The 19,620-nt window shown below is 38.0% G+C and overlaps 1 protein-coding gene across 1 annotated transcript in view; it reads right to left on the bottom strand.

Moving 5' to 3' along the window:
• The window catches only part of CSMD1 (CUB and Sushi multiple domains 1), a 1,768,974-nt gene that overhangs the window by 1,054,936 nt on the left and 694,418 nt on the right, over positions 1-19,620 (bottom strand). Inside the window, exon 5 of the mRNA XM_064294928.1 lies at positions 2,023-2,230. Coding sequence (XP_064150998.1) covers positions 2,023-2,230 — 208 coding nt within the window. The remainder of the gene's footprint in view (positions 1-2,022; positions 2,231-19,620) is intronic.

The raw sequence follows: 19,620 nt of genomic DNA, 5'->3' as shown, positions 1-19,620 counted from the left end.
TCCTTTCTTATGTAAGTTTATTGGCAAAAGCCTTCCCTGATCGTGGATTTCAGAATCATTGACAAATATGCTTCATTTTTTGTTTCTCTCTCTTCCAATCTGATATCTTACCAGCAAGCTCACCAGCCAATGTCCCTTACCTTTTGAGTTTCTTATAACTAAGATTTTAACAGTAATCATATAATTTCTGAGGATCTATCATCACACATTTTGTTTTACAATTATTTTCTGAAAACCACAGTAATACCATTTTAAAGCTAAGAGGGCGTCGGATCATCTACAACTTTTATGATTGACAGAGAATAGGCACACGATGTTTATTGAATTAATAGAAAAATGAGACATTTAGTAGAGCTCACTCATTTAGAAAGAGTTGAGTGCTTTCCTCAAGGTCACAAGGAATGTGTGTGGCAGAACTTGTGTTGGAATGTGGATCTTTCAACTCTCAGATAAGTATTTGTTCTCTGTACCTCTGATGTTATATGAGATGAGATGGGTAAGAGATGGGTAGCATTCAACATTTTTTGAGTGTTTACAGTTAAAATTGTGCAATATGTAATAAGAAAATGGACAGACTTTCTCAATATGAAATTATTGCCCACAATGAAAAAAATTTAAAACCAAGATCATAGGGGTGATTTTTTTTTCCTTAATTGAATTAAATTAATAGAATTAAATTAATTTTCCTTAATTGAAGCAACATTTAATGTAAGGACGATAAAACCAAAGGAAGAAAATAATGTATCCATGGATATAAACCCTTCCGCCTTCAGCCTAGAGTTTGGAAATTAAATAATTGCCTTAAAACAGATGGTTATATTAAGTACATGTTTAGCAATTGTATGCAAACTTCATATAGAAATATACACAACCATTCATTTCATGTTCTCCTCTCACTATGTATAAATAGCCATTCCCTCTGTATTCCACAAAAGTCCCACTTAAAAAGATTCTCCAAGTATAAAAACCCGTTGCCATTGAGCCAATTCTGACTCATAGCGACCCTATAGGACAGAGTAGAACTGCCCTATAGAGTTTCCAAGGAGTGCCTGGTGGATTTGAACCGCCAACCTTTTGGCTAGCAGCCATAGCACTTACCCACTACGCCACCGGGGTTTCCATCTCCATGTATATTTGTGCGTATATATATATATATATATATATACATATATATATGTATAGACACATTCTATATGTATATGTATATATATATTCAAGTTTTTTCAGAGTTCAAGATCTGAAAAGATAACTGATGCAATTTCTAAAATGCTAAGAAATTAAAAAATCAAAAAAAAGTTCAACCCACAACAAATGACTTAATTAGAGGTATAACAAGCATTTAGGTATCTATTCTTTGAATTCTCCCTCCTATGTTGCACTTATAACCTCTTCCTTGAACTCAGCACAATGAAATGTAAATAGACTGCAATGAATCAGACCTTGTATTCCATCTACACTAGCATACAAACCAGCAATCTGATCATCTCTCTGTCGATCGACTTTATACACATGTTGGACAAGTATTTATGTCATCTTAATTTGCCTTTACCATCCTTCTAACCACAGCTATGACCTTAAAGGGGTTATAGGATTTGGTGCACCATGTTCAAGGAAGAAGAAATACATACATGTGTCTATACTAGAATCTGTAAATACTTAGGAACATAAAATAAAATCATCAGTCCAAAGATAATCTGCTCACAATACCCAGCTCCAGGCCAAATCCAAAACTAACTTAGCTGCCATCCTCTGTGTTGCTTTAAAGGACTCCAAAATGAGGCAACAATAAGTACCTAGAGTGTAGATAAATTCTCCAACTCCAAATACCAGCACAAAGACATCTTTCCAACTTTGAAATATGTCACAATCTCATGACTTTTTAGCAGGCAAAGTAACAAGGCAACAAAGGATCACTAATGTTGACCAATTAATATCCAGTGAAAGAAATTTTATAAAGACTTTCGAGAGAAATGAGGCAAATACAGTATCACCATGTGATCACATTCTGTTTTCAGGACTTACCATATAGATGGTGCTTCCGTTCCACTGATCTCTAGGAAATCATATCCTTCTTCTAATTGAAAGTCAGTGAAGACTAAAGCTATGGTGTCCCCCGGCTCGGCAAGAATGGTCCACGTACAGTCAGCGTTGTTCTCGTATTCCGAAGGGAAGTGAGGGCTGGAAATGGTGCTGCTGGTTCCACGTAAGGTCCCTCCACAAGCTCCCTCAGCTGGTAGGAATGGCAGCAAAAGAGAAAAAAATAGTCATTTTTACCATGTTTTCATATGCAAGTATATATATAAAGTGTCATTTTTAATCAGTGACAGATATTTTCTAAACCCAAAATGAGACGCTTAATCTGGCAGATGATTTCTTCCAATTTGTTAGTTTACTCTGTGAAAGGCTTACAAAACTTTAAGAATTAAATCATATTATTAGCAGGATTGCCATTATTGAAAACAATGAAATCGTGGCTTTTCTAAAATCTGAGTTGTGTAGTTGCCACATAGCTGACATTCACAGACAGCTTAATACTATTTTTAAAGATTTTATCTGAATCTTAGAAGATGGAAATATGTCAGCAACATTTTGAGTCTTAGAAATGTGTAGTTATCTCTTCCCAATTCATTGTTACTTCCTTTGAGTACACTGAGCCCAACTGCCGACCTTTGGGTTAGCAGCTGTAGCTCCTAACCACTCTGCCACCAGGGTTTCCTTAAAAGAACTAGTCATACTAATTTAATTTCTAGGCAGTTTTTAATGTGCATTTGATTTTGAATTTTAGATAAGTTCTTGGCTGATGTAATAGAGACCTATTCATTCATGAAAAGGCTCTGAGTAGAAAAGAGTTGGGTGAACACTTAAAATGGAATACTTGGAGAAGTAGCAGATAAAGACCATCTAAGTAAAGATAAAATACATTAGAAGTATACACCAACATTGTAAAACATATTGTTTTGAAAAGCAATATATCTTGAAAAATTTGCTATGGGGTGACAAGTCAATAAGTTACTATACTCATGTCATAATTTATTATAAAATATAATACACATAGTAAACTGAGAGGGCCTCAGAGATTACGAAGAAAGTCCCAAAATACTTCTATTTTTTAAGTAAAAGTTATATTTTCTATATTAAATTATATTTACATTATAATTATACTTTTATATTTAATAAGTATTAAATATGGGGTGATGAAAAATTTGCTGTATTTATAACGTTTACCTTTAAAAGATTAAGATTTAATATGACACACATATCCAGTAACTATATATGTAAGCTAATTTGAAAATCATGACAAGAGGTAGTATGATTGTACTGCCAGGATCAAATATCCATCATGACCTACCTCCACCCTTCCCCACCCACACACATTTGTGGTCAACCCCAGTTCCTCAACTGCCCTCCTCTTGATGTGTTTCACAATACTCTCAGAAATAGATATAAGGCATATGATTTTAGGTGGGCTGCAATGAATATTTACACATCCCTTTGATAAAATTGTATTTTTTAAAAATAGAAATAGAGATAAAATTTCAGTACCGTAAATAGTAAAAAAAAAAAAAAAAGTACATATACTAACCATTAAGGCAAATAAGTGACTATTAGTGGGCAGAATCAGTGTCTGGGCTTTTGGTTCGGGAAAATGGCAAATAGGTCAGACAACCAAAAGTGAGAATTACAGTGTTTTCTGTCATTCTTGAAACTTAAATAAAATGTCTTTCTTTATAGGTAGATGAGATGGAGACTAGTTCACTTTGGATAGCTATTTACCTTTGCTATTGATTAAATAACTGTGTCTATAAAGATATCACACACACACACACATCTTAACGTCTGTGAATGGCTTTAAGAAACAGAAATTTATTATCTCACAGTTTAGGAGGCTAGAAGTTTGAATTCAGGGCGCCAGCTCCAGGGGAAGGTTTTCTCTTCCTGTTGGCCCTGGAGGAAAGCTCTCCCATCCTTCCAACATCTATGGGCCCAGCATTTCTCAAAAATCTCCATATGTCTTGGCATCAATCTTCCCCTGGGTCTAGGAGGTTCTCAGCACAGAAACAGAACTCCTAGTACATATTAGAAGGAGTCCCTGGGTGCTGCAAATGGTTAAGTGCTAGAGTACTAGCCAAAATGTTGAGGGTTTGAACTCATCCAGCCGCAACTTAGAAGACAGCTCTGGTGATCTTCCAAAATGTCACAGCCCGGAAAACCCCATTTTTTGTTGTTGTTAGGTGCTCTTGAGTCATTTTTGACTCATAGTGACCCTATGTACAACAGAATGAAACACCGCCCAGGCCTGCACTGTCCTCACAATTGTTGCTATGTTTGAGCCCATTGTTGCAGTCACTGTGTCAATCCATCTTGTCGAGGGTCTTCCTTTTTTTCATTGATTCTCTACCTTAACAAATGTGATGTCCTTCTGCAGGGACTGATCCCTCCTGATAACATGTCCAAAGTGCGTGAGATGAAGTCTTGTCATCTGCGCTTCCAAAGAACACTCTAACTATACTTCATCAAAGACACTTATTCGTTCTTCCGGCAGTCCATGGTAAATCCAATATTCTTCGTGAACACCATAATTCAAAGGCATCAATTCCTCTTCAGTCTTCCTTATTTGTCGTCCAACTTTCCCATGCATACGAGATGACTGAAAATATCAAGGCTTGGGTCAGACACACCATGAGGCTCAAAGTGACATCTTTGCTTTTAAATACTTTAAAGAGGACTTTTGCAGCCGATTTGCCCAATGCAATGTGTCATTTGATTTCTTCACTGCTGCTTCCATGGGCTTTGATTGTGGATCCAAATAAAATGAAATCCTTGACAACTTTTCTCCATTTATCATGATGTTATTTATTGGTCCAGTCATGAGGATTTTTCTTTTACTTTTGTTGAGGTGTAATCCATACTGAACGCTGTAGTGTGATTTTCATCAGAAAGTGCTTCAAGTCCTCTTCATTTTCAGCAAGCAAGGTTTTGCCATCTGCGTATTGCAGGTTGTTAATGAGTGTTCTACCAATCCTGGTGCCATGTTCTTCTTCATATAGTCCAGGTTCTCGGATTATTTGCTTGGCATACAGATTGAATAAGTATTGTGAAAAGATACAACCTTATGGAGCAATTCTATCCTGCACATGTGAGGTCACCATGAGTTTGGAATAGACTTCACCACAATTAACGACAACTCATATTTGAACCCCTGGGCAGTATAAACAAGTAAGACACTAGGCTGGTCAGAGCCTTAAAAATCCTATGGAGCACAGTTCTACTCTGATACACACAGGGGGTCTCCAGGAATAAGAATCATCTCAAAATGGTAACTAACAACAGCAACAATATTAGTATTTGAATAGACAAATTAATGCACATGAGTATAAGCAAAGAGACAGCTTAGTTCTATAGATGGTATGAAATTGGCAGTGATTAAATACAAGTATATTATGGGCATGCTAATTGATACATTTGTGTGTATATTATATAAATGGATGGGTATCAGACATAGTCGGCACCCCATTCATATTCCCTTATCTTTCTCCAGAGGTTGCCTCAATTGTTTTATACAAAAATTCCTATGTCTCTCTTTCTGAGGTCTCTCTTTAGCATTTGGAGTATGCTCTGCAAGCAGATGGGGCAGGTTAGAAGGGATTGAAAGTTAATACTCTCAGGAGCAACTCTTAGCCAAGGAGAAATGGGAGTTGTTGAACAAATGCTCCAGTTTCTCACCCCTTGGTGGGAAACTCTTGAAGTGTAATTTCCAGAGACTTCAGAGATATTTAATACCGATTGTCCACAGGAGTAACTTGCTCATTAACACAAACATTATTGGCATTTTTCAAGTCCCTGCCTCATTTCCCTACCTCATTTGCTTCATAGAATTAACTTCCAAGTTAACTGGTTGCACACAAGTCTGGGTCTTAGAGTCTACTCTTGGGAAACTTACACACAGCAAGTGTGAATGTTCATAGATATGAACTCATTGTCAGTTCTTCTCTCTATACCTTTGTGACTTTGCTCATACAATTTTAACTTGCTCCACCACACTCATTTTGTAAAATATATTATTGAATGAAATTCACATAATATAAAATTAACCAATATAAAATGAACAATCAATGGAATTTAATACATTTACAGTGTTCTGAAATCAACTCCTCTATCTAGTTGGAAAACATTTCATTACCAAAAAGGAAAGCTTATATCCATTGTCTTAGTTATCTAGTGCTGCTATAACAGAAATACCAAAAATGGATATCTTTAACAAACAGAAATTTTTTCTCTCACAGGCTGTGGAGGCTGATGACTCCCAAGATCGGCAGGTAAGCTTCTAGCTCAAGTCCCAAGAACCAGAGGTCAGATGTAGGATCCAGAGTAAGCAAAAGCCATCAAGATTTGCCAACAAATCCACATACATCGGATGCAGGCCACATCCCCAAGGAAACCGCCTTTCAACTGTTTGGCTGCTCATAGCAGATCTCATCATGGAGGTGATTACACTATATCAGATCTCATTATGGAGGTGATTGCATCTTTACATAGCTGCCAGATACATCATAACTGCCAAACCACTGAGAATCATGGCCCAGCCAAGTTGACACACAACCTTAACCATCACAATGTACCCTTTGTAAACTTGACACCCATACACGTTTCCATAAACCACACACAATCTCTAAATAAAGACAATTATGAAGTGATTTTTGCACCTAACATGATACAATTAACTTGTGTACAATGGAAAATGCACTAGCCCTATTTACATCTTATATTTCATAAGTGAAGAAAACAAAAATATTTGATGTACACATACAAGGAAGAAATATTCATAACAATTACAGTCCTCATTTCTGCAACTGATCATGTGGTCATAGCTGGCATTCAGAACTATCTTCTTCTACCACCCATTCCATATTCTCTTTGCCCTCAGCAAGCACCTCAGCTGGTAGTGGTCCTTTGCCTGGAGGAGTGACCCAAATCTTCATTCATGAAAGATCTGGGCCATTATTAGTAGTCATGTTGGAATTGGGTTACTATAGTTTTCCATTGACTTTGATCAAAGGGCATGGTAGTACTAAGGGACATTCTAAGTGATCTCCTGTATTCCAGACATACTCTTCTTTACCTTCATTATGTAAAATCAATCCAATTTCCTCTTGGTAGTCAGGATCAATCACATCAGCCAGTATGGTAACTCCCTTCTTTGCCTGTTGATCCAGAGGCACTGGGAGCCCAAAGTGGCCAGGCGGCATTCCTTACTTCCAGTTCAATGGAATCAGTGTTGTATCTCCTGCTGTGAGCATTCTTCCCTTTAGAACTAAGACCTCTAGATCCACAGAACATAAGGTTGCAGGGACAGGAAGCAAAAATTTTGTGAGTGGGTCACTAGGGGTAATAGTAAGTGGTGCCACTCCCATTTCTGCCCCTTGAACCCTGGACTCATAAATCTTGGTGATGGGAGAAACAGCACCATGTACTGGATGATGGTTTAGAGCCTATACAGACTTCTGGAGAATATTGCCCCAATCCTACAAGGTGTTGTTACTTAGCTGGTCCTTTAATTGTATCTTTAGGAGGTTGTTCTAGCATTCTATCAAGCCAGCTGCTTCAGGATGGTGTGGAACATGGCAAGACCAGTGAATTCCATGAGCGTGGGCCCATTGCTGCACTTCATTTTCTGTGAAGTGAGTCACTTGATCTGCGGCGATGCTGCGTGGGATAACATGACAGTGGATAAGACATTCTATAAGTCCACAGATGGTAGTTTTGACAGAAGCATTGAGTTCAGGGAAGGTAAATCTGTATCCAGAATAAGTGTCTATTCCAATAAGAGCAAAATGCTACCTTTTACATGTTGGAAGCCATCCAATGTAATCAGCCTGCCACCAGCTTGCCGGCTGATCGCCTTTAGGAATGGTGCCATATCTGGGACTCAGTGTTGGTCTCTGCTGCTGGCAGATTGTGAACTTAGCAGTGACTGCAACCAATTCTGCTTTGGTGAGTGGAAGTCCATGTTGCTGGGCCCATGCATAACCTCCATCCCCGCCACCATGGCCACTTTGTTCATGAACCCATTGGGCAATGACAGGGATGACTGGGGAAAGAGGATAACTGGTTTCCATAGAATGCATTATCTTACCCACTTGAATGCTAAAATCTTCCTCTGCTGAGGTCATCCTTTGGTGAACATTCACATGAGGTACAAATGTCTTTACTTTATTGGTCCAGTGAAGTCTACCCACATACCTCTTCTCCGTACCTTCTTGTCACCAATTTTCCAATCCTGTTCCTTCTAAGTCCCTGACTTTCCAGCCAAACCACTGGCCACAGCCAGTGAATCAGTTTACAATTACACATCTGGCCATTTCTCCTTCCAAGTAAAGTGACCAACCAGATGCACTGCTTGAAGCTCTGCCCATTGAGAGGATTTCTCTTCACCACTGTCTTTCAAGAAGTTCCCAGCAAGGGGCTGTAGTGTTGCTGCTGTCCACTTTCAAATGATGCTTGCATATTGTGCAGAACCGTGTGTAAACCAGGCACAAGTTTTCTCTTCCTCACTCAACTGATTATAAGGAACTCCCCATGAGGCATTAGGTGGAGATGGGGAGAGGGCAGATAATGTGACAGGACTGGAGACCATGGGCATTTGGGCCACTTCCTCGTGCAACTTATTTGTGCCTCCAGGTCCCACTGGGGCCCAATCTCATATAACCCATTTAGTAATAGAGTGCTGCTGTGCATATCTGACTTTATGACTCTGGGGATTAGACAACACCCAGCTCAGAATGGGTATCTCAGGCCACATGATGACTTGGTGGCCCATGGTTAAACACTCAGTCTCTATTAAAGCCCATTAACAAGCCAAATGCTGCTTCTCAAAAGGAGAGTAGTTATCTGCAAAGGACAATAGAGCTTTGCTCCAAAATTCTAAGAGTCTGCACTGTGATTCACCAACAGGGGCCTGCCAAAGACTCCAAACAGCATCTCTATCTGCCATTGCCACTTCAAGGCTGGATCATATGGCCCAAGTGGCAGAGCAGTTTGCACAGCAGCCTGAACCTATTGCAAAGCCTTCTCTTGGTCTGGGCCCTACTCAAAACTAGTAGGTTTTCGAGTCACTTGATAAATAGGCTGGAGTAGCACACCCATGTGATGGGTATGTTGCTTCCATAATTCAAAAAGGCGTTGTGCCTCCTTTTTAGTTGTTGGAGGGAACAGATGTAAGAAGTTAACCTTCACCGACATGCCCCATGCCACTGGACTCTTAGAAATTGCACTGAATGGAAGATGAATTTTTGTTGGATTAATTTCCCATTTTTTTTTTTTTTTTTTAGCATGGTAGCATGGAAATGTTTTACCAATAAGTCCAGAATCATTGACGTTTCTTTCTTGCTAGGTCCAATCAGCATAATATCTTCAATATAATGGGCCAGTGTGACATCTTGTAGAAGGGAAAGGTGATCAAGGTCTCTGCAGACTAAATTATGACATAGGGCTTGAGAATTGATATACCCCTTGAGGTAGGAGAGTGAAGGTGCACTGCTGGCCTTGCTAGCTGAAGGTAAACTGTTTCTGCTGGTCCTTAGAAACAGGTATAGAGAAAAAGGCATCAGCCAGTTCAATAGCTGCAAAGCAGGCACCAGGTATTAATTTGCTTAAGCAATGAAACCACATCTGGAACCACAACTGCAGTTACAGTCACCACCTACCTAAGTTTTCCATAATCGACTGTCATTCTTCAAGATACTCTGTTTTTTGTGCAAACCAAATAGGTGAGTTGAATGAGGATATAGTGGGAATCATCACCCCTACATCCTTCTTGTCCTTGATGATGGCAGTAATCTCTCCAATCCTTCCAGGGATGTGCTATTGTTTTTGGTTTCATCAGACTCCACAGCCTTTGAGCCAGCAGCCTGCCATCTCACCTGCTAATCTTGGGATTTGTCAGCCTCTGCAGTTACATGAGGCAGAAGAATCCTTCAACCCAACCCATGGACTTGGGGCTTCCCAGCCTCTATAACCATCTGAGCTATTTCCTTGATATAAATCTCTCTCTCTGTATATGTATATATATATGCTTGACTAGTTTTGCTTTTCTAGAGAACCCAGTGAAAGGTACCCAACAAACTTTAATTCCTTGTTGTCCTCTGCCCCTAGCTCCTAAAACCACCAATCTGCCTTTGCCTTTATGAAATACCTATTTTGAATATTTCATATAAATGGAAACATACAGAATACATAAAGAACTTTTAAACAAAAACAAAAAAAGACAACCTAGTGAAGAAATGGGAAAAGGACTTGAATAGACATTTCTTCAAAGAAGATATTCAAATTTTCAATAAGCAAATGGAAAGTTTCTCAACTTTATTAGCCATTAGAGAAATGTAAATTGAAACATGAGACATCATCAGCATTGTTATAATCAAAAACAAAATGGCTACAATTAAAAAACTAATATAAAAACCTAAACCCATCGCCAGAGAGTCAATTATGTCTCATAGTGTCACTTTAGGACAGAGTAGAATTGCCTCATAGCGTTTCCATGATGTGGTTGGTGGATTTGAACTTCCAGATTAAGACAGACTAGGAAGAAGGGCCCTACAATCTAATTCTAAAAACAAAAATCAGCCAGTGAAAACCTTATGAATTGCAGCAGGGGATTGTCTGACATAATGCCAGAAGATGAGCCCCTCATGTTGTAAGGCAATCAAAATACAACTGGGGAAGAACTGCCTCCTCAAAGTAGAGACTACCTTAAGGATGTAGATGGAGAAAAGTTTTCAGGACCTTCATTTGCTGATGTGGCACAAGTCAAAATAAGAAGAACTAGTTGCAAACATCCATCAATAATCAGAATGAGGAATGTACAAAGAATGAATTGAGGAAAATTGGAAGTCATCAAAAATGAAATGGAACACATAAAATATTGATATCCTAGGCATTAAGGAGCTGAAATGGACTGGTATTGGCCATTCTGAATCAATCATATGGTCTACTATGCTGGGAATGATGAATTGAAGAGGAACGGTGTTTCATTCATCGTAGGATAGAACATTTCAAAATCTATTCTGAAGTACAACACTGCCAGTGATAGGATAATATTCATATGCCTGTAAGGAAGACCAATTAATTAGACTATTGTCCGAGTTTACCCAGCAACCACTAATGCCAAAGATGAAGAAACTAAAGGTTTTTTACCAACATCTGCATTCTGAAATTGTCCAAACATGCAGTCAAAATGCACTGATAATTACTGGGGATTGGAATGTGAAATTTGGAAACAAAGAAGTATCAGTAGCTGAAAAATGTGGCCTTGCTGACAGAAATGATGTCAGAGATCACTTACAGAATTTTGTAAGACCAACGACTTATTCATTGCAAATACCTTTTATCGACAACATAAATGGTGATTATACAGGAAAAAATCACTGGATGGAATACATAGGAATCAAATCGACTACATTTGTGGAATGAGATGATGGAGAAGCGCAATAATATAAGTCACAACAAGCCCAGGGGCTGACTGCGGAACACACCATCAATCTCTTAAATATAAGTTCAAGTTGAAGCTGAAGAAAATTAAAACAAGTCCACAAAAGCCAGAATACAACCTTGAGTAAATACCACCTGAATTTAGAGACCATCTCAAGAGTACATTTGACACACTGAACACTAATGACCAAAGACCAGATGAGTTATGGGATCACATCAGGGACATCATACATGAAGAAAGTAAAAGGTCATTAAAAAGACAGAAAACAAAACAAGACCAAAATGGATATCAGAAGAGACTCTGAAACTGCTCCTGAACATGGAGTAGCTAAAGTGACTGAAAGAAATGATGAAGTAAAAGAGCTTAACAGAAGATTACACAGAGTGGTTCCACAGACAAAGTAAGGTATTATAATGAAATGTGTAAAGATCTGGAGATAGGAAATCAAAGGTGAAGAACATGCTCTGAATTTCTCAAGCTGAAAGAATTGAAAAAACATTTAAGCCACAAATTGCAATATTGAAGGATTCTATGAGCAAAATGGTGAACAAGGCAGGACATAGCAAAAGAAGATGGAAGAAATACACAGATCACTGTACCAAAAAGAATTTGTGAATGTTCAAATGTTTCAGGAGGTACCATATGATCAAGAACCAATGGTACTGAAGGAAACAGTCCAAGCTGCACCGAAGGCATTGTGCGAAAACAAGGCTCCAAGAATTGAGGGAATACCAATTACGATGTTTCAACAAACAGATGCAGCTTTGGATCTCCCACTTGTCTATGCCAAGAAATTGGAGGACAGCAACTTGACCAACCGGCTGAAAAAGATCCACATTTTTGTCCATTCCAAAGAAAGGTGATCCAACAGAATGCAGAAATTATCAGTGGTTAGAGCTATGGCTGTTAACCAAAAGACTGACAGTTTGAATCCACCAGACAGTCCTTGGAAACCCTATAGGGCAGTTCTACTCTGTCCCATGGGGTTGCTGTGAGTTTGAATCGACTGGACGGCAATGGTTTTCTTTGTTTATTTGTTTGTTTTTGGTTATCACTAATATCACACATAAGTAAAATTTTGGTGAAGATAACTCAAAAATGGTTGCAACAGTACATCAACAGGAAACCTGCCAGGAATCCAAGCTGTATTCAGAAGAGAACGTTGAATGAGGTATATACCATTGCAAATGTCAGAGACATCTCGGCTGAAAGCAGAAGGCTCCAGAAAGATGTTTACCCGTGTTTTATTGACTATGCAAATGCATTCAACTGTGTGAGTCATAACAAATTACAAATAACATTACGAAAAATAGAAATTCCAGAACACTTAATTGTGCTCATGTGGAACCTGTACGTAGACCTGTACAGTCATTGGAACAGAACAAGGGCATACCGTGTGGTTTGAATTCAGGAAAAATCTGCATCAGGGTTGTATCCTTTCACCATTCTTATTCAATTTATATGCTGAGAAAATAATCCAAAAAGCCGAACTATATGAAGAAGAATGCAGCATCAGGACTGGAAGAAGACTCCTTAACAACCTGCAATATTGAAGTGACACAACCTTGCTTGCTGAAAGTGAAGAGGGCTTGGAGCACTTGCTGATGACAATCAAAGACTACCGTCTTCAGCATTGGTTACAAATCAACGTAAAGAAAACAAAAACCCTCACAACTGGACCAGTAAGCAACATTATGATAAAAACCCACCAATAAAAGGAGAAAATATTGAAGTTGTTGAGGATTTCATTTTACTACAATCCACAACCAAAGCCCATGGAAGCAGCTGTCCAGGAATCAAATGACGGATTGCATTGAGAAAATCTGCTGCAAAACCTCTTTAATGTGTTAAAAACAAAGATGTCACTTTGAGGACTGAAGTTTGCCTGACCCAAGCCATGATATTTTCAATTTCCTTATATGTATGCAAAAGCTGGACAATGAATAAGGAAGACAGGAGAAGAATTGATATGTTTGAAGTGTGGCTCTGGTGAAGAATGTTGAATATACCACGGACTGCTAGAAGAATGAATAAATCTGTGTTGGAGGAAGTACATACAGTCAGACATCTCCTTAGAAGTGAGGATAGTGAGATTTTGTCTCACGTACTCTGCACATATTATCAGAATGGACCAGTCCCTGGAGAGGGACATCATGCTTGGTAGAGGGTCAGCAAAGAATAGGAAGCCCCTCAACAAAACGGATTGAAATAGTGGCTGCAACAAGGGGCTCAAACAGAGCAATGATTGTGAGGATTGGGCAGGACTACACAGTGTTCATTCTGTTGTACAGAGGGTCGCCATGAGTTGGAACAGACTCCACAGGACCTAATAACAATACGGTGATCGTCTTTCTCTTGCTGAACCGCTATGGCATTCCTGGGATAAATCTTACTTGGTCGTGGTGTACAACCCTTTTAATATGTGTTGGATTCAGTCTGATAATACTTTATTGAGGACTTTTGAGTCTACATTCACAAGGAATACTGGTCTGTAAGATGTTTTGAGTGTTATTTTTGTCTGACTTTGATATTTGTGTAATAGTGTTTTCACAGAATTAGGAAGTTATTTTTTCCTCTTTCGTTTTTGGAAGCATTTGAAAAGGACTGTTGTTCATTTTTAAAGTGTTTGGTAGAATTCACTGGTGAAGCCATCTAGTCCTGGGATTTTCTTTATGGGAGTCAGCAGTAATGTCCTCATTTTCATTTCTGATTTTGGTTATTTGTATTTTCTTTCTTTTTTTTATTAGTCGGTTAGCTATAAAAAAATAGGCTTGCCAATTTTGTTGATTGTATCTAAGAACCAAATTTTGGCTTCACTTATTTATTTTTTTCCTTTATTTTCTATTTGTTTTCTCTGTGCTCTAATCTTTCTTATTTCCTTCCTTCTTCTAGCTTTGTATTTAGATTGCTCTTTTTCTTTTACTAGTTCCCTAAGATGTAAAATTAGGATATTGATTTGAGATCTCTCATTGTTTTTACATGGTCATTTACAGCTAGATGTTTCTTTCTGAGCACTGCATCTTTAAGTTTTTGATATGATCTGTGTTCATTTTCATCAAAGTGGTTTTTTAGTTTCCCTATTTATGTTTTTTTTGACCCATTGTTTGTTTAGGAATATGTTAATTTTTACATATTAGTGTATTTTCCAGTTTTCTTTCTGTTATTTATTTGCAGTTTCATTCATTGTGGTCAGAGAAGATACTTTGTATTTTTAAAATCTTTTTAATTTAATCGAGAATTGCTTTATGGCCCAAATATATGACTGTGTACAATGTCCCACGTGCACTAGAGAAGCAGCTGTGTTTGGTTGTTGTTGGGTGGACTGTTCTGTGTATGTCTGTTAGGTCTACTTGTGTATGGTGTGGTTTGAGACCTCCATTTTCCTATTGATCTTCTGTCTAGATGTTCTTTCCATTATTGAAAGTGTGGTATTGAAGTCTCCAACCATTACTGCAGAACTGTCTATTCATCCCTTCAGTTCTTCACCTCATATTATTTTTGGCTGTTTGGTATCTATGTGTTTTTAATTATTATATATAATAATTTACATATATAATTTATAAATATATATACATACTCTGCTTCATGAATTGATTCTCTTGTCAACATATAAAGTCCTTCTTTGTCTATTGGTCTGTTGTAACAGTTTTTGACTAAAAGTATATTTTTTTCTGATATTAGCATATTACCCTAGCTCTTGTTTGTTTGCTGTTTTCACAGGCTAGTTTTTCCATCCATTTACTGTTAACCTTTTGTGTCCTTGAATCCTAAAGTGAGTCCCTTGTAGAAAGCATATAACTGAATCATTTTTTTTAAATTTCACTTTGACGATTTCTGCCTTTTGATTGGAAAGTTTAAAACACCTACATTTAAAATGACTGCTGACAAGGAGGGCCTTAATTTTGCCATTTTGCCATGTTTTCTGTATGTCTTATAATTATTTTGTACCTTGGTTTCTCCACTGCAGCCTCCTTTGGTGTTTAATTGTTGTTCACCGTTTTGATTCCCTTCTCATTTCCTTTTATGTATTTTTTTTTTTTTAGATATTTTCTTAGTGGTTGCCATAGAGATTACAGTTAACATTCTAAATATACAGTGATCTAGTTTGAATTTATACCAATTTAGGTTCTATAGCATTCAAAATCTCTGCTTATCATCTCTGTTCTACCTGTTATGTTGCTATGGACACAAATTATATTTCTATAATCATGTGCTCATTAATATAGATTTATAAATATTGTTGTATTTGTCTCTTAAATAACCTAGGAAATAAAAAGAAAAGTTACAAATCAAAAGTACAACAATACTGACATTTAAATTTACCTATATAAATATAGGAACCCTCGTGGAGTAGTGGTTAAGCACTCAGCTAAAAACCAAAAGGTTGGTGGTTCAAACCCACCAACTGCTCCATGGGAGAAAGAAGTGGCAGTCTGCTTCCATAAAAATTACAGCCTTGGAAGCTCTATGGCAGGGGCCCTTCAACTGTATCACACAGGGTCACTATTAAGTTGGAATAGACTCGACAGCAAAAGGTCAAAGGCATGTAACATATCATATAAATACATATAAATAATATTTATTTTACTAATTTATTTTTATTATATTGTATTATTTATATATTTACTTATATTAATAAATTATATACGGTGTTGTTGTTGTTGTGTACCGTCTACTGAATTCAAACTCATACCGACCCTATAGGACATAATAGAATGTCCACATAGGGTTTCCAAGGCTGTAATCTTTACAGAAGCTTATTGCCACATCTTTCTCTCATGGAGCAGCTGGGAAGTTCCAACCATTGACCTTTAGGTTAGCAGCCAAGTGCTTAACCTTTGCACCACCACAGCAATATTCTTTCTTTCTAGTTGCTCTTTAACGTTTAGTCTGAAAGCCTTCCTTTAGCATTTCTTGTACGACAGCTCTACTAGACACAATCTCCTGCTATTTATCTGGGAATATAATAATTTATCTTTATTACTGAAGGGTAGTTTGTCGGATATAGAATTCTTGGCTGATAGTTTTTTTTTCCTATTAGCCCATTAAAAATTTTATCCCACTTTCTCTGGCCTCCACAGTTTCTGATGAGAAATTTGTCTTTAATCTTACTGGAAATCACTTGTATGTGAGTCATTTCTCTTTGCTGCCTTCAAGATTCTCTCTTTGGCTTTTGATTTTCTTTTTGAATTATGACTACTTTGCTTGATATTGGTTGTTTCTGTGGCGGGATAGGCCTTTAGGACTACTATATTGCCATTTTTGCTGCTGTCACTCCACTTATTTTTTAATCCAACATACACTCATCTTTAGTTGTTGTTGCTAGGTGCTATCAAGTTGGCTACGAATCATAGTGGCCATATGTATAACAGAACAAAACCTTGCCTGGTCTTGTTGTTGTCATAATTGTCGTTATGTTAAAGTCCATTGTTATAGCCACTGTGTCAATCTATCTCATTGAGGGTCTTCCTCTTTCATTGACCCTCTACTCTACTTTAAGCCTGATGTCTTTCTCCAGTGATTGGTCCCTTTTGATAACACGTCCAAAAGATCAAGATGAAATCTCACCATCTTCATTTCTAAAAGGACATTTTAGATGCACTTCCTCCAAGAAAGATTTGTTCATTCTTCTGGCAGTCCAAATATATTCAGTATTCTTTGGCCACAGCATAATTCAAACGCATCAATTCTTCTTTGGCCTTCCTTGTCCACTGTCCAACTTTCTCACACATGAAGTGACTGGAAAGACCATGGCTTGGGTCAGGAGCACATTAGTTCTCAAAATGACATCTCTGTTTTTTTAACTCTTGAAAGAGATCTTTTGGGACAGATTTGTCCAATGGAATATGTCATTTGATTTATTGACTGCTGCTTCCATGGGAAACAAATATTGATCAAAGAAGAATGAAATCTTGACAACTTCCATTTTTTTTTTTTTTTTTTGTCATTTATCATATTGTTGTTTATTGGGCCAGTTATAAGGATTTTCCTTCTGTTCTTTATGTTCAGGTGTTCATCGTGAAAGTGGTAGTCTTTTATCTTCACCAATAAGTGCTTCAAGTCATCTTTACTCTTGGCAAGCAAGGTTGTGTCATTTACATATCTTAGGTTGTTAATGAGTCTTTCTCCAATCTTGATGCCACATTTTTTTCATGTATCCCAGTTTCTTCGATTTGTTCAGAATATAGAATGAATAAGGTGAAAGAATACAACTCTGAGCACATCTTTTCCAATTTTAAACAACACAGTATCTCATTGTTCTGTTCACATGACTGTCTCTTGATCCATATACAAGTTCTGCATAAGCACAACTAAGCATCCTGGAATTCTCATTTTTCCAATATTATTAATAATTTGTTATGATATTCAGAGTCTAACACCTTCAGGTTGTCAACAAAACACAACTAAACATCTTTCTTGTACTCTCTGCTCTCGGCCAAGATCTGACACTAACAATGACACTATTCATTTCTACATCACCTTCTGAACCCTGCTTGAACTTCTCTCAGTTCCCTGTCAATATATGGCTGCAGTCATGTTTTCATTACCTTCAGCAAAATTTTGCTAGCGTGAGATATTAATGGCATTGTTTGATAATTTCTGCATTCTTTTCTGTCACCTTTCTTTGGAATGGACGTGAATGTGGATCTCTTCTAGTTGGTTAGCCAGGGAGCTGTCTTCTAAATTTCTTAACATAGATGAATAATCACTTCCAGCATTGTATCCGTTTGTTGAAGCATCTCAATTGGTATTCTGTGAATTCCTGGAGGCTTCTTTTTCCCCAATGCCTTCAATGCAGCTTGGACTTCTTCGTTCGATACCACCGGTTCTTGATCATATGCTACCTCCCGCAATGGTTGAACATCAACCAATTCTTTATGATACAGTGACTGTGTATTCCTTTTATCTCCTTTTAATGCTTCCTTGTCTCATTCAATTTTTTGCTCACGGAATCCTTCAATATTGCAACTGGAGCCCTGAATTTTCTCTTCAGTTTTTTCAGCTTGAGAAATGCTGAACGTGTTCTTCCCTTTGGTTTCCTAACTGCATGTGTTTGCACACTGCATTACCATACTTTACCTTGTCTTTCAAGCTGTCCTTTGAAATCTTTTCTTCAGTTCTTTTACTTCACCATTTCTTCTGTTCCTTTTAGCTACTCCACATTCAAAAGCAAGTTTTAGAGCCTCTTCTGACATGCATTTTGGTCCTTTCTTTCCTTTTTTTTTATAATTTTTATTGTGCTTTAAGTGAAAGTTTACAGATCAAGTCAGCCTCTCATACAAAAACCCATATACATCTTGCTACACACTCCCAATTACCCTCCTCCTAATGAGACAGCCTGCTGTCTCCCTCCACTCTCTCTTTTTGTGTCTGTTTCACCACCTTCTAACCCTCTCCACCCTCTCATCTCCCGTCTACACAGGAGATGCCAACATAGTCTCAAGTGTCTACCTCATCCAAGAAGCTCACTCCTCACCAGCATCCCTCTCCAACCCATTGTCCAGTCCAATCCATGCCTGAAGAGTGGGCTTCGGGAATGGTTCCTGTCCTGGGCCAGCAGAAGGTCTGGGGGCCATGACCACCAGGGTCCTTCCAGTCTCAGTCAGGCCATTAAATCTGGTCTTATGAGAATTTGGGATCTGCATCCTACTGCTCTCCTGCTCCCTCAGAGGTTCTCTGTTGTGTTCCCTGTCAGGGCAGTCATCGGTTGTAGCTGGACAACATCTAGTTCTTCTAGTCTCAGGATGATGTAGACTCTGGTTTGTGGGGCCCTTTCTGTCTCTTGGTGTTCTTCATTCTCCTGTGATCCAGGTAGGTTGAGACCAGTTGATGCATCTTAGATGGCTGCTTGCTAGTGTTTAAGACCCCAGATGCCACTCTTCAAAGAGGGATGAAGAATGTTTTCTTAATAGATTTTATTAAGCCAATTGACTTAGATATCCCCTGAAACCACGGTTCCCAGACCCCTGCCCATGATACGCTGGCCTTCGAAGCATTCAGTTTATTCAGGAAACTTTTTTGCTTTTGGTTTAGTCCAATTGTGCTGACCTCCCCTGTATTGTGCGCTGTCTTTCCCTTTACCCAAAGTAGTTCTTATCTACTATCTAATTAGTGTTTTTTTTTTTCTCTCC

Source organism: Loxodonta africana, chromosome 12, assembly GCF_030014295.1.
Source record: "Loxodonta africana isolate mLoxAfr1 chromosome 12, mLoxAfr1.hap2, whole genome shotgun sequence".
NCBI classification, from domain to species: Eukaryota; Metazoa; Chordata; class Mammalia; order Proboscidea; family Elephantidae; genus Loxodonta; species Loxodonta africana.
The sequence above is the reverse complement of the archived record's forward strand: the minus strand, read 5'-3'. Positions and strand labels throughout refer to the sequence as shown.